The sequence below is a fragment of the Malaclemys terrapin genome, chromosome 20 (genome assembly GCF_027887155.1).
Source record: "Malaclemys terrapin pileata isolate rMalTer1 chromosome 20, rMalTer1.hap1, whole genome shotgun sequence".
Lineage (NCBI taxonomy): Eukaryota > Metazoa > Chordata > Testudines > Emydidae > Malaclemys > Malaclemys terrapin.
This window is the reverse complement of record NC_071524.1, coordinates 15,458,753-15,486,722: the sequence shown is the minus strand read 5'-3', so window position 1 is coordinate 15,486,722 and position 27,970 is coordinate 15,458,753. Positions and strand designations below refer to the sequence as shown.

The 27,970-nt window shown below is 55.3% G+C and overlaps 1 protein-coding gene across 2 annotated transcripts; it reads left to right on the top strand.

Moving 5' to 3' along the window:
- Position 1: 1 nt before the first annotated feature.
- On the top strand, positions 2 to 27,761 carry SUPT5H (SPT5 homolog, DSIF elongation factor subunit). Of its 2 annotated transcripts, XM_054009822.1 has the most exons (30): positions 2 to 323; positions 4,405 to 4,534; positions 5,348 to 5,507; positions 6,097 to 6,162; positions 9,922 to 9,933; positions 10,534 to 10,603; positions 11,118 to 11,186; positions 11,859 to 11,924; positions 13,141 to 13,171; positions 13,355 to 13,423; positions 13,638 to 13,889; positions 14,251 to 14,340; positions 14,760 to 14,830; positions 15,998 to 16,103; positions 17,097 to 17,190; positions 17,370 to 17,506; positions 17,816 to 17,971; positions 18,060 to 18,206; positions 19,033 to 19,179; positions 19,928 to 20,053; positions 20,745 to 20,829; positions 21,037 to 21,141; positions 21,812 to 21,914; positions 22,784 to 22,911; positions 23,209 to 23,314; positions 23,603 to 23,761; positions 23,894 to 24,062; positions 24,231 to 24,434; positions 25,719 to 25,814; positions 27,307 to 27,761. In XM_054009822.1, exons 2-30 carry the CDS (start codon positions 4,457 to 4,459, stop codon positions 27,448 to 27,450), a joined length of 3,246 nt encoding a protein of 1,081 aa, XP_053865797.1. In that variant the 5' UTR covers positions 2 to 323; positions 4,405 to 4,456; the 3' UTR covers positions 27,451 to 27,761. The 2 variants fall into 2 exon arrangements, with proteins under 2 accessions (XP_053865797.1, XP_053865798.1); XM_054009823.1 differs by lacking the exon at positions 9,922 to 9,933.
- The last annotated feature ends 209 nt before the right edge of the window (positions 27,762 to 27,970 follow it).

The window sequence follows — 27,970 nt, the reverse complement described above, 5'->3', positions numbered from 1 at the left end:
ACACCGTACAGCAAGCCTTTGCCGCCTCCCCCGTCACGTGACGCCCGCACGCCGGAGGGGGGGGGGAGGAGGAAGGGCGCGGTTTGTCACCCAGCACGTGACGCTCGCCCGCCTCTCCTCACGTGACTGGGCCGCGCTTCCGCCTCCCTCCCGTCCTCCGTCGCCACGTGACGCGCGGCCGTTTCCTACGTGACTCCCCGGGCCGGTCTCGCGAGGTTTGGGGGGCGGCGCCGCCTGGAGCAGCGCCGGGGCGAGCGGGGGCTGCGGAGGCCGGAGCCGGGAGCGGAGCCGCCGCGGGAGCAGCCCGAGGAGCCCGCAGGCCGGTGAGGGCGGGGCCAGGCGGGGGGGCGGGGCTCGGCTCCCGCTGGCTGCGGCCTAGAGCCCGGCCTAGAGCGTCTGACCCCGGGGGCGCGTGAGGGGCCCTGACCCCCGGGCGGGCCAAGGGGAGCGTCGGGGTGACCTGTGACCCCTGACCTGTGACCCCTGACCCCAGCCCCTCACTGACCTGTGACCCCTGACCCCGATCCTGCTGTGCTGACCTCTGACCTCAGCCACCCCACCTTTCTGTGCACCCACTGACCCAGCCCTCCTTCCCTGACCTGTGACCTATGACCCCTGACCCACTCTGATTTTGTGTCTGCTCACTGACCTGTGACCTCTGACCCCTGGCCCACCCACCCCACCTCTCTGTGCTCTCGCTGACTTGTGACCCCCTCACCTGAGCTCTCCCAGGCGGACCTGGGACCCCCGACCACAGCCTCCCCACACTTACGTGCACTCCCTGACCTGTGACCTCTGACCCTAGCCCTCCCACCTTGACCGGAAAGCTCTCACCTGTGCACACACCTGCTGACTTGTGATCGGTTGCTTCTGACCTAGCCCCGACTTTGATCTCTGATCCCAGCCTTCCCCACGCACCACCCTGGGCCTTGACTTGAAAAGACTCAGATGATTGGGTCCCTCTGACCTGCACTATCTGATCCCAGCTCTGGGGGAGCTGGGCTTGCTGTTGTGGGAGAGGGTTCCTATTTCCGGCCTGGGGAATCCCTAATGGTTGCTCTCCAAGTACATGGAAGGAGGCAGGTTTCAGAAGTCGGACTTCAGGACCTGGTAATCCTGCTCTTGGGAAGCTGCTATCCAGGGGGAGCTGGGAAGACCCACTTCCTCACCCAGCTGTCCTCTAGCTCCCATCGGGTTACAGGACATTTGAGGCTGTAATTTGGAATATGGCCTGTTCAGGATTCCCTGTCAGGGAAGGTCAATAGTTCTAGTCCCTGCCTAGGAGATTCTAAAGTGGTGGCTTCCCCTTCCATGTGCACATCCGGCCTTGGAATTTTAGGGCAGGCAAGTAAGCTGATTCCTGGCTATCTTTCGGCCACCTCCTTCCTGCGGCAGGAAATGTGAAACAGCTGCCGTTTGTGCTGGGGTCCACCTGCCATCCCTAGAAAATGTTGTCAAGCGAGGGGTTCTTGGCGCTACTGTGGAGGGTCTTGTGTGTGCGTTCAAGTATATTTTGGGTTGTTCTAACTGTCTCTAATTCTGGGTTATGTAGTGAAGTAATTCTAACAGAGCCATTTAATCCCTTTCCTCACAAATTCTGTAGAATATGTGTCAGGGAAATACAGTAAAATAAAAACATAAATTAAAATTCCTATAGTTTAAAGTTGTCTGCAGTCTTGCCCCATCTCCCACCTGTATATCCCTTTTTCTTCCAGTTCATCTGACTCTATCCATCTTCATATTATTTTTCTCTTTTCCGTTTTCTTATCTACAACAGCCATATCCTAACACTCCTCGTAACTGGAGTGTTGGCCATTTCTTGTGTAGTTATAGTCTGCCTCCTTTAAAAACAAACAAACCAACCTTGTGGTTTCAACTGGCCGTAGTGCTATTCTTCGCTTCCTGCCTTAAAGTGTTATGTGGCGCTGCTGTGTGGCACATCTCATATTGGTCTATTTCACTGGCGAGTGAAGTGCTTTGTGTGTATAGCTGATGTATTGGTGTGTAAAGTATTTGGGGCTCTTTTAAACATGTGGCACGGTATGTTTGACTACATGTTTTCACCACTATCCCCCTCAATTTCCCTTCACCGTTCCCTGCAATTGCCTGTTGCGATCCTTCTTGCATCCTGCCTTAATATAGGCCCTGGTCTGAAAGCTTTGCCTTGTGGGCTTGGGCCTACATGCGTGGAGTGACTTGCAGGATCAGGACATGGACTGTAATCCCTTCAGAGCAGAGTGCTCTACGTGATGGGGTCTGGCTGGGGTCATTGAATGTTACTGTACTGCAAATAATATACTAATATATGAAGTAGCTAGTAAAATTGCTGACTTCCCTGTAAGGAAATCAGATTGTTTTCCCCTTACAAAACACTGCAGCTAACTTGTTGAAAATTTGCAAGAGCTGTGCAAACGTTACACGACTTATTTATCAATAAACACCTGCATGTGCCGTAACTACTGAATAAAGGTTATAACTTCTGTTACCTGACGCAGGCTCATGTCCCCCAGTGTCATTTAATTACATTGAAAAATTCCCTTGCTTAGCCAAATGTATTTGGTGCACCCCAGGGAAGCTGGATAATCTAGGCTGTACTGGATTTAGAAATCAGGAAAGGTTCTGAATTACAGTAGTGCTTCATATTGATCTTGCGGTGTTATGTTGAGTCAATATGAACTGAGAATTTCATTAGAGGCTTGTTCCAAAGCCTGCTATGTCCATTGACTGCGGTGAGTTTGGATCAGGTCTTGCAAAGACTTTGTCCGTGCTTAGCTTTTAAGCATGTAATTTCAGTGGGATCACGGAGTGGAACTGCTCACATGCTAAAAGTGAAACATACTTATAAGTCTGTGCAGTATTGCGTGCATAACCACTGATCCTCTGGTGAGCCCTGAGTGGGTGATTCCCTGTGTCCTCATGAAGCCCCACTGGCTTTGGCTAGGTGTGGGTGTCTGTCTGTCTGTCTGTAAGGTACTTATGTGGCTCCCATCACCCTATATTTTGGCCACACACACACACACACACACACGGCAGGGAAGTATCATCTCATTTTACAGCTGGGGACCTGAAGCGACATTAATAAGTATACATAGGTAGGCTGGTGCAGAGCCAGGAACGGAAGCCGGGTTTCCGAAGTCCTATACGGAGGCTATAGTGGTAGTCATGTTATCATGTGCAACAAGATTTATTCAACTTTCCACCATCTAGCACAGTGAGAGAATTAGACGCTATGTGATCGAGTCTTTCGTACTCAGCGGCACTTCAGAACCTTTACATTAAAATGGAAATAGATGGAAAAAATACAACTTTTTTTTTTTTTTAAAAGGCAAACTACAGCTTCTGCCAGATTGCGGCATGGGTGGGTCCTTTTGTGTATATTCTATTAATAACTATGGCTTGCTTGTGCTCCCCTGTCCGGCTCCATCTCTTGTCTTATACTTAAATTATCAGCTCTTCGGGGCAGGGACTGTCTTTTTGTTCTGGGTTTGTACAGCACCTAGCGTAATGGGGTCCTGGTCTGTGACAGGGTGTGCCTAGATGTTACCATAAGACACCTAATCGAAATTAAAATGTACAGCCTCTGGCACAATGGGGTCCTGCTAGGGTTCCTGGGAGCTACTGTAATACCTATAATAGTTACTCGGTGAATTTTAATTCACTCTCTTGCCTCAGTTGACAGAATAAGAGTCTATAGCATTTGGCAGATGCTTCCTTTTGATCATGTTTCAACTACCACGAGGCACAGGACTTAGATCTGATGAATAAAGAGGGGATGTTTCTGGACATACAGACCCTGTGTTTCTCTCTAGCTGCCCAAGGTTGCTCTGTGCCTCAGTTTCCCATCTGTAAAATGGGGAGGATGCTATTTCCCTACCTCCCTGGGGTGTTGAGAGGACAAATCCATTGATATTTGTAAGGGGCTTGGATATTCCAGTGATGGAGGCTTTATAAACACTCACAGTTAGTAGATCTTGAGTAAGGCCTTGTCTACGCTACCCGCTGGATTGACAGGCAGCGATCGATCCAGCAGGGGCCGAGCGCTCTCCCGTCGACTCCGGTACTCCACCGGGGCGAGAGGTGGAGTCGACAGGAGAGCATCAGCCGTCAACTTACCGCAGTGAAGACACCGCGGTGAGTAGATCTACGTACGTTATTCAGGTAGCTGAAGTTGCGTAACTTAGATCGATTTTCTCCCTCCCCCCGTGTAGACCAGGCCTTGATCGCTTTCACCTGAATGTGCCTTAGTTTGCCCATCTATAAAACGGGACTACTAGGTGCCTTGCAGGGGTAATTGGGTGGACTCATTGGTGCCTATACAGATCTCAGATTTCTGGATGGAAGGCGCAGTAGAAATCGTGAAGTCCGTTTAGGTCCCTTCTTTGAGAGCATCCCCTGTGTTCGTAGGTATTTCTCAGGAGGAAATTCCATCCCCTTAGAACCCAGGAGCCCTGCCAAGATGTCGGATAGCGAAGACAGCAACTTCTCCGAGGATGAGAGTGAGCGGAGCAGCGAGGCGGAAGAGGTAGAGAACGAGGTGAGGCTGAGGGAGAGATGTGGCCACTGCCTAAAGGAATGTGTTTTTGAGGGGGGAAAGGGGGTTGGAGTTTATACCCACTTGAAATGTAGCATGTCCCAAATGTTACTCTAGTCTGTCATTAAAAAACAAAAAACGCACCGAAAACCGAAGAAGCAGGGTAGGGACTGAGTGGCTCAGGGGACTGGAACTTGGCTAGGACACTGCACCGGGAGTCAGGACACCTGGGTTTTATTCCTAGCTATGTTGTGTGACTTGAGGCAAGTCACTGCCGCTCTGTGCCTCAGTTTCCCCATATGTGGAAGGATGAAAATGATACTTCTCTACCCCTTTTCTTAAAGCACTTTTGAGAGCCACAGGTGAAGCGCGCTCCAGGAGCCACAGGTCACCAGTTCCGATCTAACCCCTTTTGGTAACAGAAGTAAACTGCCACCTGGGGTTTGGCCAGTGGTCTGTTTGAAGTGAGTTTGACACATGTCAGTCCAAGAGGACAGGTGTCCATGTCACAAATCACCTGCCCAATTGTCCTTCTCCGGGCCGTTCTCGGCAGAGTGGTCATGGGCTGAATAGACCCTGGAGACGGAACTCTGCTCTGGGGGTGCCGACTCCATGGCTGGGGGAGGCAGATTGCAAGGCGGGGGTGGGAAGCAAGGCTTACCCTTACCGCCCCTCCACTTCCTCACAGGCCCTGCATGCTGGTTCTCATGGGGAAAGCTCTAAAGGGGGGATGGACCCGTTCCTGGGAGATCCACCCGGTGAGTCCAGGGCTGGCATGGGCTCTGCATCTGATCAGCTTCCCTCTGCAATTCCCAGGCGGAGGAGGAGCGTGCCAGTGTCGCGGGCAGCGAGAAGGAGGAGGCTGAGGAGGAGGAAGAGGAGGAGGAAGAAGACTACGATGAGGAGGAAGAGGAGGACGATGATGATCGTCCGGCAAAGAAGCCCAGACATGGAGGGTTCATCTTGGATGAAGCCGGTAAGGAACCTCCAGGGCTGCGTGTGTGTGTGTGTGTGTGTGTTACTCTGAGGCCCCCAGGGATGCTTGTGCAGTGTGATGGGTAGGAATAGAGGGAGCTGGGAGTCAGGACTTCTGGGGTCTATTCCTGGCTCTAGCCGGGGAGTGTGGTCTCGACATTAGAGCAGGGGAATGGGGGATCAGGACCCCTTATTTCCAGCCCTTCCATTCAATTGCTGGGTGACCTTGGGATCAAATCACTTTCCTTCTCTGGGCCTCGATTTCCCCTGCTTTAAAATGGGCATAAAATACTTTCCTATCTTCTGGGAAAGCATGTCAGGTGGTGATGGGTTACCCAGGACATGGCTGCTGTGGACTGGATCTCTTGTCTGCCTGTGCGTAGTCCACAGGGATTCCCCCCAGGCTGAGGGCGTCAGGAATTTTGGTCCAATTTCGCTCTGCCTTCCTATGTGTCAGGCCAGTGATCACAAAGCGGCTTCAGTTTCCTTCAGGCAGCTTCTGGGCCATCCCATCCCATCCCATCTCTGGCCAGCTGTTTCCTGGAGCCTGCTTAACTGAGCAAGTCTCCCTTTCGCTGTCTTTCCCGCAGATGTGGACGATGAATACGAAGACGAGGACCAGTGGGAGGACGGCGCGGAGGACATTCTGGAGAAAGGTAAGGCTGTGCCCTCCTCGGGAGGATCGGCTGGGGATTCAGTGCAACCCCCGGGGCATGTCCCCCGTTTTCAGCTAGCTCTGGGGGAAATAGGGGTCTGCTCTTTAGCCTCCCCGGTGCGAGGCAGGATGGGGTGTTAGCAGGACTCTCCAGTATAGACATTCCAGGTGTGATGTTCCTGGGTTCCCCATCTGCTAGTTGAGGGTAATGCTCCTGTTTCCCAGGGGGAGTGGCTGCTGTTTAGCCAGGGACCAGCCCCCTCTCAAGCTGGATTGCAAGCCCTGTGGGATGAGACTGACCAGGGAGCTTTGGGGATGGGATGTTGCAGGACATCCTGTCTGTCTCCCCCCAACCCCAGTGCCGTTGCTTTGCTCCTTATTGTGTCACTCCTCTGCATGCTCCTCCCCATCAGCGAACGGTGGAGAACATCGTTTTACTCCTTTTGATTTTCCTTTTGCTGAGGAAGAGCTGCGGGGCCCGTGCGGAGGGAGGGAGGGAGGCAGGAATGTTGGCAAGCAGAGCCCTGTAAACTGATCCCTGCGGCCGGCGGGAGAGGAGCCTTCAAATCCCATCACAGCTGGAAAGCCCCAGATTTCTATCTGTCACTTAAAGGCTGATCTGCTGCCCGGTTCCTGACATGTCCCCTCCCCGTCAGAGGGGAAATCTTCCCTCTCTGCTGCCTTTCCAAAAGACAGGGTGGTCTAGTGGTTATGGAGTCAGCTAGCCCTAGGTCTGGGAGGGGTGTACACAGAGGTGCTGGGAGCAGGACTTCTGGGCTCTATTCTCAGCCCTGTCACTGAGTTGCTATGTTAGGAAGTCACTTCCCCTCCCCGTGCCTCAGTTTCCCCTCACCTAAAACAGCAGGGACTCTAATCTTCCTCTGTACGGCGCGATGACGGTTGTCAGTCCATAGAAATGTGATGCCGTGTGGGTTTCGGCGCTCTCGATTAGCTCCAGCTCACAGCTCTCCTGAGATTAGGCGGAGGGAGAGGGGAGCTGGCAATACGCTGCCTAATTTGCCTTTTAAGATCACTTGCCGAAGTTGTACTAACGTTCTGGCAGAAGATTGGGGGCTTTATGTAGGAGGTGCCACTGCAGTAGCAGCTTCAGCAGGTCCCAGAAGAGGTGTTAACCCTGTACTCGTGATGGCCCATAAAGTTGTAGGTGTAGATTTATCAGGAAAGTGGCTGCTCCCTGCATCTGCTCCCTGTGCGCTGAGAATCCTCTCTGCTAAATTTAGGGACATAAATAAAATTTTGGCTACTACTTGCCCCGGCTCGCTCTGGAGAAGCCAGCACAGCTCCGAGAGAAGGAGCCGGTTTCTAGTCTGGCTCGTGTATCATCAAAATGATTGATAACCGAGCTGTGATCGCAGAGCCGAATTCCACAGAGCCAGTGAGGTTGCATAAGTGGAACTGAGGACAGAATTTTTATCTTCGGGTCAGGCATCATCTTTTTGTTCTTTGTACAGCACCTGGCACAATGGGGTCCTGGGCTATGACTAGGGGTCCTAGGCCCACCGTAATATGCCTAATAGCAATAAAAATGTACAGCAGCCAACACAACAGGATTTCTGGTCCGTGACTGAGGGTCCGAGGCATTACAGCAATACACACAATTCATAATAGTGCACAAGTGAAGAAGTTTGGCCGATCTTAGTGTGAATGTTTGAGCCTGGCAGCGTGAGTAACCATGGAGTGACAGGGGGTCTCTCAGATGCTGAGTTTGCTTTAGTTAGGGTTTTTTTTTTTTTTTTTTTTTAAGCCCCTCTTCAAAGTAGAATGTTGCTCCAAATTGGGGCCAGAAAACGTTGTGGAAGTTTTGCCAGAATCTGGGAATGGATGACAGGGGATGGATCACTTGATGATCACCTGTTCTGTTCATTCCCTCTGGGGCACCTGGCACTGGCCACTGTTGGAAGACAGAATACTGGGCTAGATGGACCCCTGGTCTGACCCAGTCTCATGTTCTTCTGGAAAGTTTGGAAAACTACAGAAGTGTCTCTTGTGTCGATCCAACTTTTTTTTCACTAGAAATTTCAGAAAAATAGTTTTGTTTTTGACACAAAAACTTTCAGCAAAAAATCCCCTGCCCCATTGGTTCTGGAGACATAACCCCCCATGTGTGATTAAGCTGACCCGTCAGAACTGATCACTCGAAAAGCCACTTAGACTGACCAGCAGGTCGATTTTTTTTTTTCCCCCCCCCCGATTGAAAATTTTTGTCCCAAATGTTCCAAACCCAGAAGACTTCAGGAAGGTGTGTGTGGATGAAAGACATCCAGGAGAATTTTTGAAAACTGGCCAAATGTCTACCAGAAACAAGCTTGCAACATTTTGAACTAGTTTAGTACGTTTCTAGATATGTTTTTTGCTGAATGAAACAGTGATTTGCTGCAGTGCTAACATACCTGCTAGAATCCATATCATGCCGAGAGCTGTGTGTATCCAGGTGCTTAATGGCCTATCTACGTGATGCCAATTAGGGCTGTAGTTCCTTCATCTCCCCACAGTCTCCTTATCTGCTTTTTTTCAAACCGAATCGGCTGGCTTGGGGGTAAAAGGGCTCTGCTCTCTGGATCAGTCAGTTGTTTCCTGCCCCCCGTGGGAACACTGTGGGGTCTGCCTGCGGCTCCGCTTGTCTGCCTCGGCTCTCTGGGGCTGGACTGGGTCAGGTGGCATCTCCGGGAAGAGGCTTTCCCTTGGGGGCGGAGGGGGTTCCAGTTTAAGGGTGACTGCTGCTAGTGAAAGACGCCCTGATGCGACAGCCTCTAGTGTGGGGGAGGAGAGTCTGGGGCTTGGCCTGTCTGCTGAGGCTCCGACAAGGAGATCAGCTATGAGAGGGACGATTTTGGCGGGTGCCCGTCCCCTGGGGATTAGAGTGAGGCCCTTAGTCACCAAACAAGGGTGGCAGGATGGTGACGCCCCTATCTCTGCTGCCCCAGGCTGGATTCAAAGAGACACCCCAGGGTGGGGGTCCCACCCAGGGCAGACATGCCATTCTCTGGCTGGTCCCCTGTTTGGTGGTGGTGTTGATTGTGGGTTCATTGCCTACCTAGTGAACCGAATGCTCCCGTTGATTTGCCAGCATCAGGCTGGCGAGCAGTGCCGCACGTCGCCGGCGGCACTCAGGTCACGGGGCGCAGGTCAGGGTCAGTGGTACCTCCTGGGGATCCCAGCAAAATGCTGAGGCAGCCACTCTGAAGCTGTGAGGTTTGACTTGTTGTGGACGGGCGATCAGGGCCAACAATTCATTCCATAGATGTCAGATTTGGAACAGGGCCATGTCTAATGGAGAGAGAACCCGACCGGGCCTTAGGAGACCTGGGTTCTAGTCCTGGCTCTGCTGGGTGTCCTTGGGCTAATTGCCTCCCTCCTCTATGCCTCAGTTTCCCCATCTGTAAAATGGGGGTAACCAAACTGACCTGCTTTGTGAAGAGCTTTGCGATCTGATGAAAAGCACTATGTGAGAGCTAGGGATTATCGAGTATTAGCACGTCCCACATAACCCAGGCCATCAGACACTGAAATTCTTTACCGTGGCAGCCTACCCATCTTGCCAGCGCTCTCCCCGTCTCCCCCTCGTGCTTGTTTTTTTTTTTTTATTTACGTGCATTTCATTCGCACCTGCTTGGTTTGTGCCACATCTTAATTTTGTTCCTTCCGGTTTTATGTTCCCCATTCACCCTGTGGTTGGTTTTGATGCTATTATTTGGCTCATACTGTCCGCCCTCCACCACCACCTCTGCCTCCTGAGCAGAAGAAATTGAAGGTAAGCCCGTTTTTCATTCCAGCCCCTGCCTCTTCACAGCCCTCTCCCGCCCCTTCCCGGTGCTGCCTTGTCTTTTCCGCTTCCTTTCAGCTGGGTGGGCCCCAGGAGCGATGCTGGAGAAAGTATCCGACCCTTGGCTCAGTTGCTGTTCTGGCCGGTGCAGCAATAGAGCAGGCTGGGGGGGCGGTGGGGGAGGAGGGGCTAATCGGAGAGGGGCAGTGGGTTTGCTGTCTCCTATAGTGGTCACAGAAGCTGCCTCGCGTAGGCTCTCTCGCCCTGTAGCGGCCTGGTTCTAGCTGTGGCAGAGGAAGAGGTGCTGCCTAGATCGGTGAAACCGAGTCAAGCCCACCGCGTGCGGGATCCCTCTTCCCAACGCGAGCGCCCCGTTCGCTGCCTCGCTTGTGCTCCAGCCACGAGGAAACAGTCGGTGGAGTCGGCTGAATGTTGCTTCTCGCTGTCCCGTCCCGTCCCGTCCTCACCTTTGCTTCGCTGATCGACCGCCCTTTGGGCGGTTGGCCACGTGGTGGACCATTTCCAGGGCTCTCCCCTCCCCCGGCGGTGCTAGGCGTGGGGGCTATTTAACCGCTGCGTCTCTTGCAGCCTCCAACATTGATAATGTGGTTCTGGACGAGGATCGCTCTGGGGCCCGGAGGCTGCAGAACCTTTGGAGGTGATGTTATCCTGTGCTCGGGGGCGGGGAACGGGACGCGGCAGCCGGGGACCAGAGAGCGGGATGAGGTTGCTGCCTATGACGTTGCACGTGTTGGTGTCCAGTGTAAACACATGGTGGGGAATAGGACTTGGGGCCTTCGCTTCCGGGCACAGGGGCCTGTCCGGTGGAGCTGGAAAAAAATCTCCACTAGGGGCGCCCTAAAGAACTGCGCGTGCCCAGCAGAGGGCAGCGGTGTCTGTGCCGTATGCTCTGTTAACCCGGGGAGACCTGGCTATATCCTATACCAGCCTCAGCTCAACCAACGGCATGAGCCCAGAGCCCCTGTGTTGCTCCCTGGTGACTTGTTGCTCTGCGATCTTGGTTGGGGAAAGGAGCGCCGAGTCGCTCCCCTTGTCTCTGTGAGCTCAGTCACCCCATGGCCTGGGAGGGGTCTCTGCGCCGCCAGCAGGGCTGTGGCCTGCGTCGGTCCAGTCCGATCCCTCACACCTCCTCCTTCGCTGTCTCTCCGCAGGGACCAGCGCGAAGAGGAGCTGGGCGAATATTACATGAAGAAATACGCCAAGTCCTCCGTGGGAGAAACGTGAGTGCCCAGCCCCCAGGGCAGAGTGAGTGTGTGTGTGTGTGTGGGGGGGGGGGTGGATGGGTGGTGTCATCTCTCCCTTATGCCCTTCCCCAAGATCCTCCAGTCACCAGGGTCACTGGCTCTTTCCCCGTGGGCCTCCGATTCCTTCTTGCTGTCCCCATGGGAAAGGTAGGCCTTTGATTCCATGATCTCCACAGTTAAGCTGGGCTCTTCCCGACCCCAGTCCTCACGGGCCTGGAAGCCAGGTTCTTCCCCCACCCCAGTCCTTGCAGCCTGGAAAGGGACTGGACAGCAGGAGCAGACAGAGGCTGTCAGTGCCACTCGGATCCCTAGGAAATAGCAGGACCCTCTCCGTTTCCTTCAGGGCCTGGGGTGTTTAGAGATGAGCCCTGCAAAGGCTCTGCCTGATTCCCCTGGTGTGTAACTGACCCAACTAGTGCTTCGGCTGGTCTGACTGCGGGAAGGGGCTGGTCTCCTGAATGTAGCCAAGTACTGGCTGGTTCTAGTGCGTCCGTTCTCCTAGCTTGGTTCTGGACAGATGCAGATAATTCCCCTCCTCCCTGGTGTGTGCACGGAGTGGCCGACTGCCCTGGACTCTCGGAATCGTTGCTGTCACAACCACCAGCTCGTGCTGACGTTTCTCCCCCACCCCTTCTGTTTCCCTTGCAGGGTGTACGGCGGCTCTGACGAGCTTTCGGATGACATCACGCAGCAGCAGTTACTGCCCGGTGTCAAGTAAGGCCCTTCTGCCCGGGAGAACATGCACCTCGTGGAGGGGGGACGGAAGGTCATCCAAGACCAGGGTGCATGAAGGGTAGAGCAGGGAACGGGCTGTGGCATCAGGCCAGGAGTGGTGGACAAAGGGACACAGAGGAGAGGGAGGCATGGGTTGTGGCACCAGGTATCACACTGTCTGGAGTGGCTCACGTCCGTGAGTGCCTACCTGAGGGCAGACTATCCGAAAACAGGACAGATACCGCAAACTGATGGTGTGTTCTGTAATTAGCTTTCATCAAGCTAGTGACAAATGTGAACTCCAGGACGCTACCCCAGTCTTACCATGGAGTCACAGCCCGTCCCCTTGGACTCTCCAGGCTATCTTGCGACACAGACAAACTGGGCATTGTGATAAAATGGTTTCTTACACCAAAAACCACATCACATTTAGGTTGTTTCCAGTCCCAAGAGACCCCCTATCAACTGGTACTCCAGATGGTACATCAAAGACAAGGCTGGCAGCCAAGTCTATAGTAAACGAACCAAATGTTTATTAGCTAAGGAAAGGAAATGAGTTACTGAGAAGTTAAAGCAGGAAAAATATGTGCACAGGTGAGTTAGTTTGTAATTCCAAATGGTGGCAGTGATGTAATAAACTGCCAGTTTCCCCACAGTCTTTTCAGGGTAGCTAGATTGTCTCTGGGGATCGCCCCTTTGCATCTGGTGCACTTTCCTGTAAGAGTCCAGAGATCCAGGAACTTTCCTTGAATCCACACACACCGCTGCTTCTCACAGAAAACAAGCTGATAGTGTCACTACCCACAGGGGCTTTTCCTTTGCTGACGGAGAGCGAGGAATGCATTTTGAGTCTTTGATCTCCGATCATCACCCACAATGAACGCTTGCTTTGAAATGAGCACTTTTTTCTGTTGAAGTTCTTCACTTGCATTCCATTTAGTTAGAGGGGTATACGCAGTGTACATGTTTGCTGCTATATGATGATGGGATGCAGATAAGTGAAAATGCAAGTAACACCCCGTTAGTTTTCATGAAGTTTAAACACCAACTACACTCTTATACCTTTAGCAACCACTTTGATCTATACTAATACACAAGTGAATTGGCCTGGGGCTCTGGCATGAGTTGGCACCTGGTCTGCCCGCGTCATACATAACAAAGGTTATTTTGCTAACAGCCTTTTTTGTTTGTTTGTTTTTCTTTTTCTTCCACTCAGGGATCCCAACCTCTGGACTGTGAAGTGTAAGGTATGTTCCAGCCAGGGGAGGATGCTATTGAAACACCTCTAAACCCTGAATCACGAGCTCCAGCTGCCCCGTGGCTGGGTTTTCATTAGCCATGAACGCCACCTCTCTCTGAGTTGGGGCGCGAGGGCATCTCTCTAGCTATAGATTCCTCTCACCGTGGCCTCTCTTCTCCTCTGTCCCCAGATCGGAGAGGAACGTGCCACAGCCATAGCCCTGATGAGGAAGTTCATCGCCTACCAGTTCACAGACACGGTAAGGATGGAGGGCAGGAGTCCCCTGGGCCCCCAACTCAATTCAACTTTGTGGGGTGGCTTAGCGCTGTTGACCACTTGTTGAGAGATGGGAGAGGGTCAGGCAGATCCTGACGTGAGCCTGTTGATCTGTTGAAGGGGGGATTGGCTAGGCTGGAGCGTGCCTGAGGCCAGCCCCCATATCTCACGGAACTTCCCTCCCTGCCCACCTGCAGCCCCTGCAGATCAAGTCTGTGGTGGCCCCCGAGCATGTGAAGGGCTACATCTACGTGGAAGCCTACAAGCAGACCCACGTGAAGCAGGCCATTGAGGGCGTGGGCAACCTGCGGATGGGCTACTGGAACCAGCAGATGGTGCCCATCAAGGAGATGACAGACGTGCTGAAGGTGGTGAAGGAGGTGACCAACCTGAAGCCCAAGTCCTGGGTCCGGCTCAAGAGAGGCATTTACAAGGACGACATTGCTCAGGTACGGGCCGGGGTGCTGGCTGGCTCAGAACAGAGGGTTGGGGCTTGGGCAGCTGGCGTTCAGGTGTACCTTTAAGACTCTGCGCTGGGGCAGGCTGTTTTCGGAGTCCGGGAGCGTTGTCTTCAATGGAGCGGGAGCTGGGTGTTGGGAATCCTGGGCCTTGCTAAGGGTGGGAGTGGGGGCCAGAGATTGCAATAGGGGTGGGTTCGATTTCTGCTCTGTCCCTTGCTAGCGTGACACTGGACACCGGAGGAGCCCCCACTGTTTTCCTGTCCTGCTGCTGCAAGTGAGATGGGCTGTGGCTGGCGTCTCCGTGACGCTGCCCCCTCCTCTCCTGAGCTCATGTCGTCTTCCCTTCCAGGTGGATTACGTTGAGCCAAGCCAGAACCAGATCTCTCTGAAGATGATCCCGCGGATCGATTTTGACCGGATCAAAGCTCGCATGAGCCTGGTATGTTGACAGGCAGGATTCCCTGAGCTCTTTTCTGCTGAGTGCACTGAGAGGGAAGAGTTTGTCCCCATTGACGCTTCAAGGCTGTTAATGCCCTGGTGCCCCAGCTTTGGCAGTGGTGGTATGTTGGCATGTCTGTGTCCCCTTAGTTACCCAGCTGATGACGGTGGGACGCATTTCTCCACTGTAAAGTGCTTACTCCGGTGCACCTCGCTGTACTGCCCTAGGAGGGGCAGGTTCTTTCTCTCACAGCCCATGATAAGCAGGGCCCTTCTGTTATCCCCCCCGAGAGGCGGGCGAATGCCTTTCCAGAGGGTCTGTTGATGGCATTCGGTACCCCGCCCATACAGTCTGGTGGGGATGCCTGACCCGCCCAGGCCCAGTGGTGACTGGTTCCCCCTCCCCCCTTTGAATTGCAGAAGGACTGGTTCGCCAAGCGGAAGAAGTTTAAGAGACCCCCCCAGCGGCTGTTTGACGCTGAAAAGATCCGGTAAGCGGCTGGTTTCTTGCTGGGGATGATCCGGGATGGGCAGCATGCCCTCAGCGCGAGGACGCAGCGTCTGTGTCCGCCGTGGCACTTAGATGGGTTTATAGTGACATCTGAGTGTCTTTAACGAAGCACGGAGATTAAGTAGTAGCAAGGAGAAGAACTGGAAACAGATGGTGACAAAGAAAATAAAATCATCACATGCCTCCTGGAGCTCAGACTAAATGAAGACGACCCTCTCGTGTTTTGTAGAATGTTGCTCTCCTCAAATCCCCACCAGGCTTTTGTCTGGCTAGCTGTGACCTTTCCTTCCTGACACACACGCTCTCAGTTTGCCTCCTAGTTGAAGGATTCAGTGGACTCCCAAGCTATCCCAGATCAATCCTTTGTCTTTATCCATAAACAGGACCCCCAGCCCCTGCCGGTTTGTTTCTTCCTGTAGATTCTGCAATCTCTCAATTCGCCCCTGGGCCGGTCTGCAGATAGGCATACAACACCTGATACACACACGACTGGACAGGGAGATAGGCATCTGTTACCTCCTGCCTGAGAGGAACATATCTGAGGTAGTCACCTTCTGGTGACTTTCCTTAACTGCAAGACCTGAAGAGCACAACATTCAGTATCGATACATAGCTCCTTAAATATTATCCATACGTATATTTTGCAGTGATTATAGTGACCAGTGGGCAACTGGCTCTTGGTAGACACCTCACATGCCACCCTTTGGGGAACTATTATGCAGCTATCTGACTCAAGGGATCTCTGTAAGACCCTCTGCACGCCCTGTGCCCTCTGCCAGTTGGCATTGCAGGGTCCCTGGGTCATAGGTGGATAGAGATGGTGATGATTTGTCATCCTTCCATCACGACTTCCTCCAGCTCCATCCACAGACACACTGGGACTTGGGCTCCTTCAGTGGCGAGGGGCTCTGAGGCATAGGAAGGGCAGTCAGACCCTCTCCCAGGGTGGATTTGCCCCAAACTGGCAATCCAGACAGCTGCTGGTGAGAGACCTAATCCTGGAGTCCTGACCTCCGGGGGCAATAGAGGTAGAGCCACCATTCCCTGCAGCTCCACAGTCCTGTTATGAAACAGCCTGCCCTCTTCTGAGAAGGATGCCGCTGTGGGTGCCTGACCCCCTAATGCTCCCCCCCCGCCCCTGCTCTAGGTCCTTGGGGGGAGATGTTGCTTCCGATGGCGATTTCCTCATCTTCGAAGGCAATCGTTACAGTCGCAAGGGCTTCCTCTTCAAGAGCTTTGCCATGTCGGCTGTGGTGAGTATCTGTGGCTCTGTGCCGGGGGGCTCTTGTCAAGGTGGGGCTCTGAGTTGGAGCAGGAACCAGATTTGTCAAGGCGTAGGTTAGGGCGGGTCAGAAAATGAGGATTTTGGGGTTCCCCCCACCCTCAGAAAATTTAATTTTTTTTGGCAAAAATCAAAAAAGTTCTGGTCTGGAAATGTTGTGGTGCCTCATGGGAGTTGTAGTTCTGGCACCTCGTGCTCCCATTTTCCACTATGAGCCGGCCTTCTTGCTTAGACTACATCTCCCATGAGGCACCATGACCTCCCCTCTTGGAGGCACACCATAAGGGGTCCATGGCCTCTGTGCATCATGGGAGATGTAGTCCAGCTGGAGAGCCTGGTCCATAGAAGAGAATCGGAAGGTGTTACCTGAACTACATCTCCCATGAGGCACTGCGGCAGCACATCCGAATTGAAATACTTCGATTTTGGACGCTTGGTTTTTGATGGAAAAATCGAAACTTCCCATGGAACGCAGGCACATCGCACAGAAACCTCTGTTTAGTCGGAAACCCAATTTTCTGTTTATAACCCCGCCAAAACCCAAACCCAATTCTGATGGGAAATTTTCAACATCCCTATTGTGAACTCTGTGGGGTCCCCCTCTGGGCACATGATGGGGTGGGTGTGGAATCCCCATTTGGATGTCTGGGTGTTGGGACGGGTTGCTGAAATCCCCATCTGCATGTTGAGGGGTGTTGTATGTGTATTTGGAGAGGGGGGCGGCGGACAGCAAGATCCCCATCTGGGCGTGTCCTTTGCATGCCAGACTCCCCTATGGAGATTGAGATGAACCCATCCCTGGAGCAAAGCCCTGCTCTCGTCTCCTGTTGCGCGGCAAGGCAGGGAGCCTGGCCCCTGGCAGCGGGCAACCTCAGGTTGGAGGGAAGCTCTGCAGACTCCATTTGGGTTTCTCTCTCCCCTCCCCCTCCCTGAAATCTCTCCGCTTTTGTCCCCCGGCTGCCAGATCACGGAGGGGGTGAAGCCCACCCTGTCTGAGCTGGAGAAGTTCGAGGACCAGCCGGAAGGCATCGATCTGGAGGTGGTTACCGAAAGCACAGGTACGTGGAAATGACTCATGCGCAGCGGGGAGTCCGTCTAGCCCGAGTGGATCGATGGGGGGGGTTGGTCTCCGTCTTGCCCCTGAATCCACAGGGGGCCGTGCTTTAGGCGTGTGTGGGGCTGCCGCTGCCTGGGAGCGGCGCCCTCCCCGCGAGTCACGGTGCTCTCCGTTGGGCAGGGAAGGAACGGGAACACAACTTCCAGCCTGGCGACAACGTGGAGGTGTGCGAGGGGGAGCTAATCAACCTGCAGGGCAAGATCCTGAGCGTGGACGGCAACAAGATCACCATCATGCCGAAGCACGAGGATCTCAAGGTATGGGGTGGGCTTGCATCCAGGCCCTTTGGCTGCCAAGGAGGATGGGGGAGACCAAGTGCGATGGGGGAGACCAAGTGCAGGCTTGGCAGGGGGTGTGTGTACCTGGCTGTACCTATAGAGGCCCCAGGCCTCTTGGATCTGTGCGTTCCTGGATGCTGTGTCTGTGGTCCCGGGCTCCAGGATTAGCCCAGGAACGTAAAACAATAGAGCTGTGAGCCCTGCAACAGGCAGTGCCTGCATCCTGCTATCACCCCCCTCCTGTCCGTCTCCTGCCTCCCGCCCTGACCCAGTTCCCCCTCCGCCCAGGACATGCTGGAGTTCCCGGCTCAGGAGTTGCGCAAGTACTTCAAGATGGGAGACCACGTCAAGGTGATCGCCGGGCGCTTCGAGGGCGACACGGGGCTGATTGTGCGGGTGGAGGAGAACTTCGTCATCCTCTTCTCGGACCTCACCATGCACGAGGTGAGCGGGGCGGCGGCGGAGCTCCGGGCGCTTCCCTCTTCCCGTCCCCTCCCCGGGGCTGCTTGCTCACTCGCTTCCCCTCTTCCAGCTCAAGGTGCTGCCTCGGGACCTGCAGCTCTGCTCCGAGACGGCCTCCGGCGTGGACGTGGGCGGGCAGCACGAGTGGGGCGAGCTGGTCCAGCTGGATCCCCAGACCGTCGGGGTTATCGTCCGCCTGGAGCGGGAGACCTTCCAGGTGCGTGCGCGTTGCTCTCCCGGCGTTGGGCACCGAACTGTCTCACTGGAGCGCTATGGAGGCAGCTCGGAACCTTTGCGTGGGGAGGCGCTGGCTTCTCTGTAGGTAGGTTCTGCAGCAGCAGAAACCTGGCGTTCGCCCTGGATCAGACCAAAGGTCTGGGCAGTCTGGCACCCTACCTCTGCCGTGGGCCCATGCCCGATCCCTCCCAGCAGTGCGCACCCCGTCAGCTGAGCTGCTGGGAAGGAGAATTCCTTTCTGATCCCTTCGGCGTTTGGCTTCTCACCCGCAAGTGTTGTTCAGCGTGAGGGTTAATGGGATCGAAATGGTTCGGCCACAGCCTCTGCCTGGCTCGAGGCCGGAATTCCCCGTTCTGCTTGGTGGTCTGACCCGGCTGCTTTGCTTCCAGGCCTGATGAGGAGGGGCTGCTGAATTCCCCCCCCCTCCCCCTCCCCCCGCCCCCTAACTGCCTGGGTTCTTTTCTCTGTGCTACACAGGAGGTCAGACTACAGAATCAATGGTCCCGTCTGGGCTGGTGGGTTGTTTTGGGGTCTTGGGCAGAAACCCCCCCATAGGACTCTTGGCAGTGCCTCTAAGCCAGTCTCATAGATTCAGAGACTGTAAGGCCAAAAGTCTTGATTTAAAGACTTCAGGTTCCAGAGAACCCACCACTTACTCCAGTTCAAACTAGCAAGTGACCCTGGTCCCATGCCGCAGAGGAAGGTGAAAAGCCCCCTGGGTCTCTGCCGGTCTGACCTAAGGGGAAATGTCCTTCCTGCCCCCAGCTATGCTGATTCCCCGCTCTTCCCTCCCCATCCCCGTGCAGGTCCTGAACATGTACGGCAAAGTGGTGACGGTCAGGCATCAGGCTGTGACGCGGAAGAAGGACAATCGCTTTGCCGTGGCCCTGGACTCGGAGCAGAACAATATCCACGTCAAGGACATCGTTAAAGTCATCGACGGGCCGCACTCGGTGAGGGGTGGTGGTGGCTCCAGCTAGGCAGGCCATGGGCTTGTGGTGTGGAGGTGGGGTGAAGAGCGTAAGATCTCGTCTGCACTCCCCCGTGTCCCAGCGAGCGGAGGCCAGTGCCCTGTTGGGAGATCATGCCACCTCTGATGGCGCACTTGCACCTGGAGCTGGGCTGGGTTGGTACTTGAAGGGAGTGAGACGGGGGGAGAACCGGCAACTCGCTCAGGGTGCTGTCTTCCCTTGGGATCACTGCTGACCCCTGCGTGGGGCTTGCCATGAGCCCCCTGTGGGGTGGCATGCAACTGGAAGCATTATCTCAGTAAATAAACGCCCTGACCTTGGGGGACCTTAAAGACCCCATGGCAATTTTCACGTTTATGCTCAGAGTTGTGGCCATGTTTCAACTCTGTTAATTTCCCCCTCATTCTTGGGTTCCTGTTGCAACTGGGTTCAGCTTTGTTCTTCACTTCCTGTCCTAATCCCTTTCTGAGCAGCTTTGAACAGATGCCGCATTGGATTCCAGCGGTGGCTGCATTGCAGTGGTGGGTGAGGGGCTCTCTCCTCGGTGCCGAGGTGCAGGCTCTGGGGACTGGGAGCTTCAGCTGTCTCTTTACTCCGTGATGTGCCCTGCCCCCGGGAGGCTGTGAATTTGGCCTCCCTGCCTTGCGGCTGGTCTCTGGATGCAGCCCCAGCGTGCCCGGGTTCGAGGGGGTCCCTGGAATAACTCTCCTCCCTGCTTCTCCTTCCCCAGGGTCGCGAGGGGGAGATCAGACACCTCTTCCGCGGCTTTGGGTTCCTGCACTGCAAGAAGCTGGTGGAGAACGGGGGCATGTTTGTGTGTAAGACTCGCCACCTGGTGCTGGCTGGGGGCTCGAAGGTAAGTCGCCTAGGGAGACGCCCGGGGCCTCCCCATAGCTAGCGTGACTGGTGGGACTTGCCTGAGCCTGTCTGTCCCGGATCTGCCTCCCCGTCCCCATGAGGCTGGGTCAGGCTGCCTAGTTCCTGTCTCCAGTCAGCAGCTTCTGGGTGGCTCAAAGGAAGACATACCCAATGTGGTTGCATTGGGAGGAGTGGATTTCTTCCAGATTCCCAGCTGGCAAATGTTCCATGCCCTGAAATGTGAATCAGCAGCCCCCGGAGACAGTGTTGTCTAGTGGCTAGAGTATGGCCCTGGGAAGCAGGACTCGTGTGTGACCCTGTGAGTCTCTCCCCGGGTAGACTGGGGGTGAGGTAAGGAAGGAGGTTAGGAGGTGAGTTAGGGAAGTGCTTTGAGATCTTTGCCTACAGAAGGGGAAAGAAAGCTGCAGGCTGATTTGCCTTGGGGGAGCTGATGGGGTGGGGCGGAGCCAGAGCCTCCTGTGGGCGGGGTGGACAATGTGTCCACACTTCCCTTCCCAGGGCATGGATCTACTCCCTCCTCATTGGTTCTGGGGGAACATAGCGCCCCCTTGTGTCACCCTGGCTCCTCCTTGGTTCATCACCAGGTTTCCTCTCAGGGCCCCAGAGGGACTTTCCCTCCCCCACGAGAGGGTTCCCCTTCCTGCTCTCACGCGTTTTCCCTCTTGCAGCCCCGGGACGTCACCAACTTCACCGTCGGAGGCTTTGCCCCCATGAGTCCTCGGATCAGCAGCCCTATGCATCCCAGCGCGGCAGGTGGGTGTCCTGTGGGGCTGGGTCTCGGTTTGGGGATTTCTGTAGGCTCTGGCTCACCCCCGGTGTTTGTAGCGCCCCCCCGGCTGGCCCAGCACTACAGTGACCTACGGTCCCATATGGCGCGGTGGGGGGTAGGTAACGCTGGGGTGACGTGAGGCTGCAGCCCTGGGGGCACTGTCCCGCTCTGATCTCTGCCCCCCTCCACAGGTCAGCGAGGTGGCTTCGGCGGGGGCGGGATGAGCCGAGGCCGCGGGCGCAGGGACAACGACCTGATTGGGCAGACGGTCCGGATCTCCCAGGGACCCTACAAAGGTAATGGGCCAGTTGCTGGCCGGGGCCGGTCCTCTCCCTTTTGTAGCAGGGCAGGAAGGGGCTGGGAGGTATCTGGCAGGTCTGTTCCATTAGAATGTATGTGTGGGGTGGGGACGGGACTGTCAAGCGGTGAGGGATTCCCAGGGGCAGCATGTCACCTTGCAGGGAGCGCGGTCTAGTGGTTGGAGCCAGGGGGTAGGGGGGAAGCTCCTGGGTTCTATTCCTGGCTGTGGGAGGGTGGTGGGGTCTAGTGGTTAGAGCAGGGAGTCAGTACTTACGGGTTTTGCTCCCATGCCTGAGAGGGAGCTGTGTCTCTGCTGTTAGTGGACAGCCCACCTGTCCCTGCCATACCAGGCCGTCCCTAAGGTGAGCTCCAAAGTTCAAACCCAGCCGTGGCTGTCCCCTCCCTGTATCTGTCGAATGAGGACCGAGTCGACCTGAGCTCCCAGCAGGTTCTTAGCACAGAGCAGGGGAGCTCTGGATTCCAGCTGGTGCTCTGGCCCCGTGCGCTTGGCTTTGGGAAGCCCGCAGGTGTGAATCCCCTGCTGGCCCCGGCCCGTTTTCCAGGCGGCCCTTGGTGACGCTCAGGCTGGGCGCCCCCCTGGAGCGTACACTTAAGATCTCTAGGAGCTGCGTCAGGCTCGGAGAGCTGAGGCCTTGTTCCTTGCAGGCTACATCGGCGTGGTGAAGGATGCCACGGAGTCCACGGCCCGCGTGGAACTCCATTCCACCTGCCAGACCATCTCAGTGGATCGCCAGCGCCTCACGACCGTGTAAGTGCGGCGGGCGGGGGAGCCCCGGCTGGGGTGCCACCGCCAGCAAGCCGCAATGCTGGGCTGCTGGGATCGGCTCTGGCCCAGGCAGCTGCCCCAATGACTGTGCTCCTGTGTTTGTACAGCGCCTGGCGCACTGGGGGCCTGGTCTGTGACTGGGGCACCTAGAAAGAACATAAGAATGGCCGTACTGGGTCAGACCAATGGTCATTCTGGCCACTGTGGGAAGACAGGATACTGGGCAAAAGCCAGATGCTTCAGAGGGAAAACCAGACCAGGGCAATTATCGAGGGATCCATCCCCTGTGGTCCAGGCCCAGCTTAGGGACACACGGAGCATGGAGTTGTGTCCCTGAGCATCTTGGGTAATAGCCATTCATGGACCGATCCTCCATCTCATTCTTTTTTGAACCCAGTGATACTTCTGGCCTTCACAACATCCCCTGGCAACGAGTCCGGCTCTGGGTCCTGGTCCGTGACTCAGGCTCCTTGGAGGTCAGCTGAGAGTCCCACAGTTGGGGAACTGTGCTATAGGCTTGTCTTATGTGGGGCCCAGATCAAGCCCAGAATGGAGGCTGGCAGCCCGGCACCATGGTCGAAGCGAATGCCGACCAGGCTGGGGGCAGAGGAGATCCCCACGTCTCCCCCAGTTGGAAGGGGAGCAGGGGACCTGGGCTGGCTCCTGGACTACGGAGCTGCTAACCTCTAGGACCCTGGCTAAACCAGCCTGGTGGGTGGTGCCCCTGGTGGGAAACTGGGCTTGGTTCAGTGCCCAGCGGCTCGGCACAGTTTGCACCTGCCCTTGCACCTGAGGCCCTCTGGCTCGCTCTGCCCGCCACTAGTGTACAGCAACTCCTCTCTCGCTGGCAGGGGTTCGAGGAGACCTGGCGGCATGACCTCCGCCTACGGCCGCACCCCCATGTACGGCTCGCAGACCCCCATGTACGGCTCCGGCTCCCGCACCCCCATGTACGGATCACAGACGCCGCTGCACGACGGTGAGTGAGCTGAGCCTGCTGCCGCGGGGGCCGGGGGAATTGGGCCCCGGGTCGGAGGAGGATGGTAGGGGGCTCCCCGGGAACAGGGTGGAGTAAGCCGTCCAGCCTTGCAGTCGACACACTCCGTCCTGGTTCGTGCACAGCACTCCTTGCCCCACCTGATGGCTGGGTAATGGGGGAGACCAGCGCCTCTCCCCCCAGATCCCGGCGGGGGGGTGGGATGACGTAGGGCCTGGCCACTCCCCATCTCTGCTGTCCTGACATGGTGCTAACCAGGCGCGCGCTGGACTCTTTCAGGGAGCAGGACCCCGCACTACGGTTCCCAGACGCCGCTGCACGACGGGAGCCGGACGCCTGCACAGAGTGGGGCTTGGGACCCCAACAACCCCAATACGCCCTCCAGGTTTGTGTCTCTTGCGCTAGTCTGGGACGGGGTGGGGGTAGCTTTGACACGGTCAGCCACTAGGGGGCAGAGGTGTGTGGCATGATGGGGGGGCTATGGGAGAGGGGGCTCGGTTGGGGGGCTTCATGTGTCAGGAGCTCAAAGGGAACTCTGATTGGATGGGTGTGTGGCGCCCTCTGCTGGAGAGTAGAGAACTGATGGGGGGGATTACACGGGGAGATGATGGGTGGACTGCAGACGTCATTGTGTCTCCCACGTGCCGTGTGAATGATGCGTTCTCCTCCCCAGGGCGGATGAGGAGTTCGAATACGGTTTCGATGATGAGCCCACGCCCTCTCCGCAAGGCTACGGGGGGACCCCCAACCCCCAGACTCCCGGCTACCCCGACCCGTCGTCTCCGCAGGTCAATCCGCCGTACAATCCGCAGACGCCGGGCACCCCAGCCATGTGAGTGCGCATGCCCCTGGAGGGATGTGGGGGAGAGCCTCTCGCAGGGCAGGAGGACACGGAGTGGAGCCCTGCCGGGTTCCTACTTCTATTCCTACCCCCCCCTTCACTGCCCGTCTCTTCTCATTGCAGGTACAACACCGACCAGTTTTCTCCGTATGCTGTTCCGTCGCCTCAGGGCTCCTATCAGCCAAGCCCCAGCCCTCAGAGTTACCACCAGGTGGCGCCTAGCCCCGTCGGCTACCAGAACACCCACTCGCCAGCCAGTTACCACCCGACCCCGTCGCCCATGGCGTATCAGGTACCGTCCAAGCTCCTGAATGTGTAAAATGTCAGGCCGAGCCGCAAATTGTAGTTGGCTTTGCCAGATCCAGGGTGGCCCCATTCCAGCGGGAAATCCTGCTGTGGCCGTGAGGGGCTAATGTCGGAGAGCAGAGACCTCTAACTCTATGTGGCTTCTTCCTCACAGGCCAGCCCCAGTCCTAGCCCAGTGGGCTACAGCCCCATGACGCCGGGGGCTCCTTCTCCAGGAGGTTACAACCCTCACACCCCCGGCTCCGGCATCGAACAGAACTCCAGCGACTGGGTCACCACCGACATCCAGGTCAAAGTTCGAGACACTTATGTGGACAGCCAGGTGGTGGGGCAGACGGGAGTCATCCGCAGCGTGACGGTGCGTAGAGGGGAGAGCGCTGCTTTCGTGCTGTGGGGACGGGGGGGCAACCAGATGGGGCATAAGGGAGGATCCAATGGGTGTAATTACTAACGAAGAGGATGAAATAATTAAGGGTGAAATTAATCAAACGCTGGCTAGACACCAAGGAAAGCCATCCTGACAGTGAGAATTAGTGCTATGGAATTGTCATCCTGGGGGCAACCCCTGGGGCCTCTTTAATTAAGACTAGGAGAAGCCTGGAGAATATTGCTGTAGAGAACAGCCCTGCATGGAGCGGCGGAGCAAGAACTCAGGCCGCCGTCACTTCTGAATTCTCCGTCTGATCTAATTCAGGGTATTGTAGCTTCTAGGTCTGGATCGTGCAGGTGCTGGGAAGTGGGTGTGTGTGAAGAGACCCAGTTCAAGTCAGACCAAACTACTGCCTGCATGCACGGCTGTATTGGGTCCAGCGTCCGTCCTCTAATGTTTATCCCTCCCCCATGCATACATAAGGTAGATAAGAACGGCCATACTGGGTCAGGTCAAAGGTCCATCTAGCCCAGTATCCTGTCTGCCGACAGTGGCCAACGCCAGGTGCCCCAGAGGGAATGAACAGAACAGGCGATCATCAAGTGATCCATCCTCCCAGCTTCTGACAAACAGAGGCTTGGGATGCCAGGTGTGAACAGGTTTGAATTTTGCAGGATAGTGCATAGGAGCGAGGGACATAGAGAACAGTGGGACCAACACGTGGTGCGGTGAATAACCAAATGCGGCCAGTTGCAAGGGGGGGAGGGAAAAGTTAAGGGAGGAAGTTGAGTTGTAAGAACACACTCGGTTAGCAGCAAGTGCGCACGCGAAGGCCATTGACACCACAAGCCGCAGAGGAGAAGGCTCTTGTGTTCACCTTTCTGCGGCACGCCTGTGTGCGGGTAACAGCAGTATCGACGTGCTAGCAGCTTGGGCATGTACTTGGGGGGGATACCCCTTGCTGAATACTGTGCTGATGTGTGTACACAACTGTTTATTTACTTGCGTGAGCTAGATCAAAGCCCACCCATGCTGCAATCAGACATGCCCTTGCAGTCTAAGTGGCTATTGAGGGGGGAACAGAGTTTCTTGGGGATCCGTTGGAACCTTCCTGGAATTCCGGAGGGTTCGCATCCCGGGGTGGGAAGAGATGAATTCTCGGCTTTGCGTTTGAGCTCAGGCGTGCTCTGCAAACGGGTTTGAAAGAGCACGTGGCCTCTGAAGCCCTTTGGCTTGGTGTTGGCGCCTGACCAGGCTGTCTTCTCCCATCAGGGCGGAATGTGTTCAGTCTACCTGAAGGACAGCGAGAAGGTGGTCAGCATTTCGAGTGAGCACCTGGAGCCCGTCATACCGACCAAAAACAATAAGGTACGTTAACGCCAACCCATCTGTCTGGCCGCTCGGATCAAATCGCATCTCTAGCCTCTCCGGTAGTTGGATTATAGTGTCCTACATAGAACCTGGTTCTGTAGGTCTGTGTTGGGTCTTGATTAAGAGTAATTTGTTCCTGGTTGGTGCGGGACTGTCTGTGGGCCGGCCGTGGGGGCCCACTGTGCTGCTGTACAAACCAAGCAGGCAGTAGCCCTGGACCTAGATTGTTAGGAGTACAAGGGGAGGGAATTGTCCCTCAGTTAGTTGCAGTATGTCCCACGAAAACAGTCCCCATTCAAGCAGTTATAACAATCATCCCTTGCTCTTACCTAGTGCTTTCCATCAGCAGACCTCAAAGCGCTTTACAAAGGAGGTCAGAGTCATCGTGCCAGTTTTCCCGATGGGGAAACTGAGGCACAGGAGGGTGTTGGGGAGAATGAATTTCCCAAGGTCACCCAGGAGGTTTTATTCTTCCTGTACAGGGCCTGGCACAATGGGTCCATGTCTGCGGCTTCTAGGTGCTCCTGCAATATAATCATCCATGGAGAAGTTTTTAGACTGTGAGCTCCGTGGGGCTGGGAGCAAGCTGTCTTCTCTGCTTGGGAATGCCTGGCATGCTGTGGGCACCACCAGAAAGAAAGAACAGTTCCCTTGCCAGTTATGCTCGTCTGGGCCCCCCGTCGCGACGAATAGGGAGTTAAAGTTCTAGCATGCACTCAGAATGGCCAGGTTTAATAGGTGTGATGGTCAAACTTCGTTCTGACGCAGCCGGTCTTTCCAAGCTGCAGAGATCATGAATATTAATGTTCCGACTGAGACTGAGTGCCCATCGTGCCAGGCGCTGCCCAGACACGGAGTAAGAGACCAGCCCTGTCCTGAAGAGCTTCCAGTCTAAATAGACTAGACACGGAAATGGAGACTGCCTGCTTTCTCTGAGACCACCTTGCTGTCTGTTCTTAGGGTCTCCTCCAACCTTGAGCTACCCGACTGGCTCCCTTGCTTATCTGAACGCTTCACTTATCTCCACCAGCCTTTAGCCTATCAGGATTGTACTGAGTAATACATGTGGTGCGGTGGGTTGTTCGTATGCCTAGAGAGGAAGGATGGTCCAGTGGTTAGGAGGCTAGTCTGGGATTCTGGAGAGCTGGGTTCAGTTTTCACTTGGGCAAATCACTTTGACTGTCTGGGCCTCAGTTTCCCCAATCTGTACAATGGGGATAATAATAATAGCTAGCTTTCTTTTAGCATTTTCTACCTCTGGAGACTACAGTGCTGCCCTATGTCCCAGGGGATTGGAAAGATAAATACACTTAGGGGCAGCCAGATAAAGATCCTAGATAGGAACTTACTGACCCTGTCCAGCCAGTCCTGTTTCCAAGCCATGCCCCTCTTACCTCACAGTAGACACAATCCGTTCTGACTTCCTCCATCGAATCTAGCAGAAGCATAATCCCCTTGTCCCTCAAGCTCCTGTGCTTGCTTTCTCCAGGTGAAGGTGATCCTGGGGGAGGACCGGGAGGCAACGGGCGTCCTCTTGAGCATTGACGGAGAGGACGGCATCGTCCGCATGGACTTGGAGGAGCAGCTGAAGATCCTCAACTTGCGCTTCCTGGGCAAGCTGCTGGAGCCTTAGGGCCGGGGCCTTTTTAGCAGTGGACCAGAGCCTGGTTCAACGTGTCCTTGTACAGAGTTCGGGGGGTGGGAGGGGGGGTTGCTGCTTTTCTTTTTTTCTCCAGAACAGCTGGTGGTTGTTTTGTTTTTATTTGTAATGCTGCAGTTATGTCTCATGAGTAAATTGGGACTGGAGTAGGAAAACCAGTGTGTGCGCACGGGTGGGGAGGGCAGGGGTAGGTCCCGTAGCACTAAACGCGCTTCATCTCCTTCCTCTTGAAAAAGGAAACCACTTGCTGGGCCTGCGTTTCAATAAAATCCATCTGTCCCATGCCCCCCGCGTGTGCTTGGTCTGTATCACCGGCTGCAGTAGGCTGCCTGGACCCTAGGCCACCCTCATGGGAACGGCTCCAATGCAGCCAGCCAGACGGACGGAATGGAAATCAACGAGATGAAATTCAATAAAGACGCATGCCAAGTATGTCACTTAGGAAGGAAAATTCAAATGCCACATGGGGAATAACGGGCAAGGGGGTTATAGT

What these genes read in the sequence shown, in the direction of transcription:
- SUPT5H (XM_054009822.1), top strand. Translation starts at nt 4,457, where the DNA reads ATGTCGGATAGCGAAGACAGCAACTTCTCCGAGGATGAGAGTGAGCGG. An exon ending in TTTGACGCTGAAAAGATCCG is followed by an intron (nt 14,831 to 15,997) that starts GTAAGCGGCTGG and finishes CCCCTGCTCTAG; the next exon opens with GTCCTTGGGGGGAGATGTTG. An exon ending in TGCTGGCTGGGGGCTCGAAG is followed by an intron (nt 20,054 to 20,744) that starts GTAAGTCGCCTA and finishes TCCCTCTTGCAG; the next exon opens with CCCCGGGACGTCACCAACTT.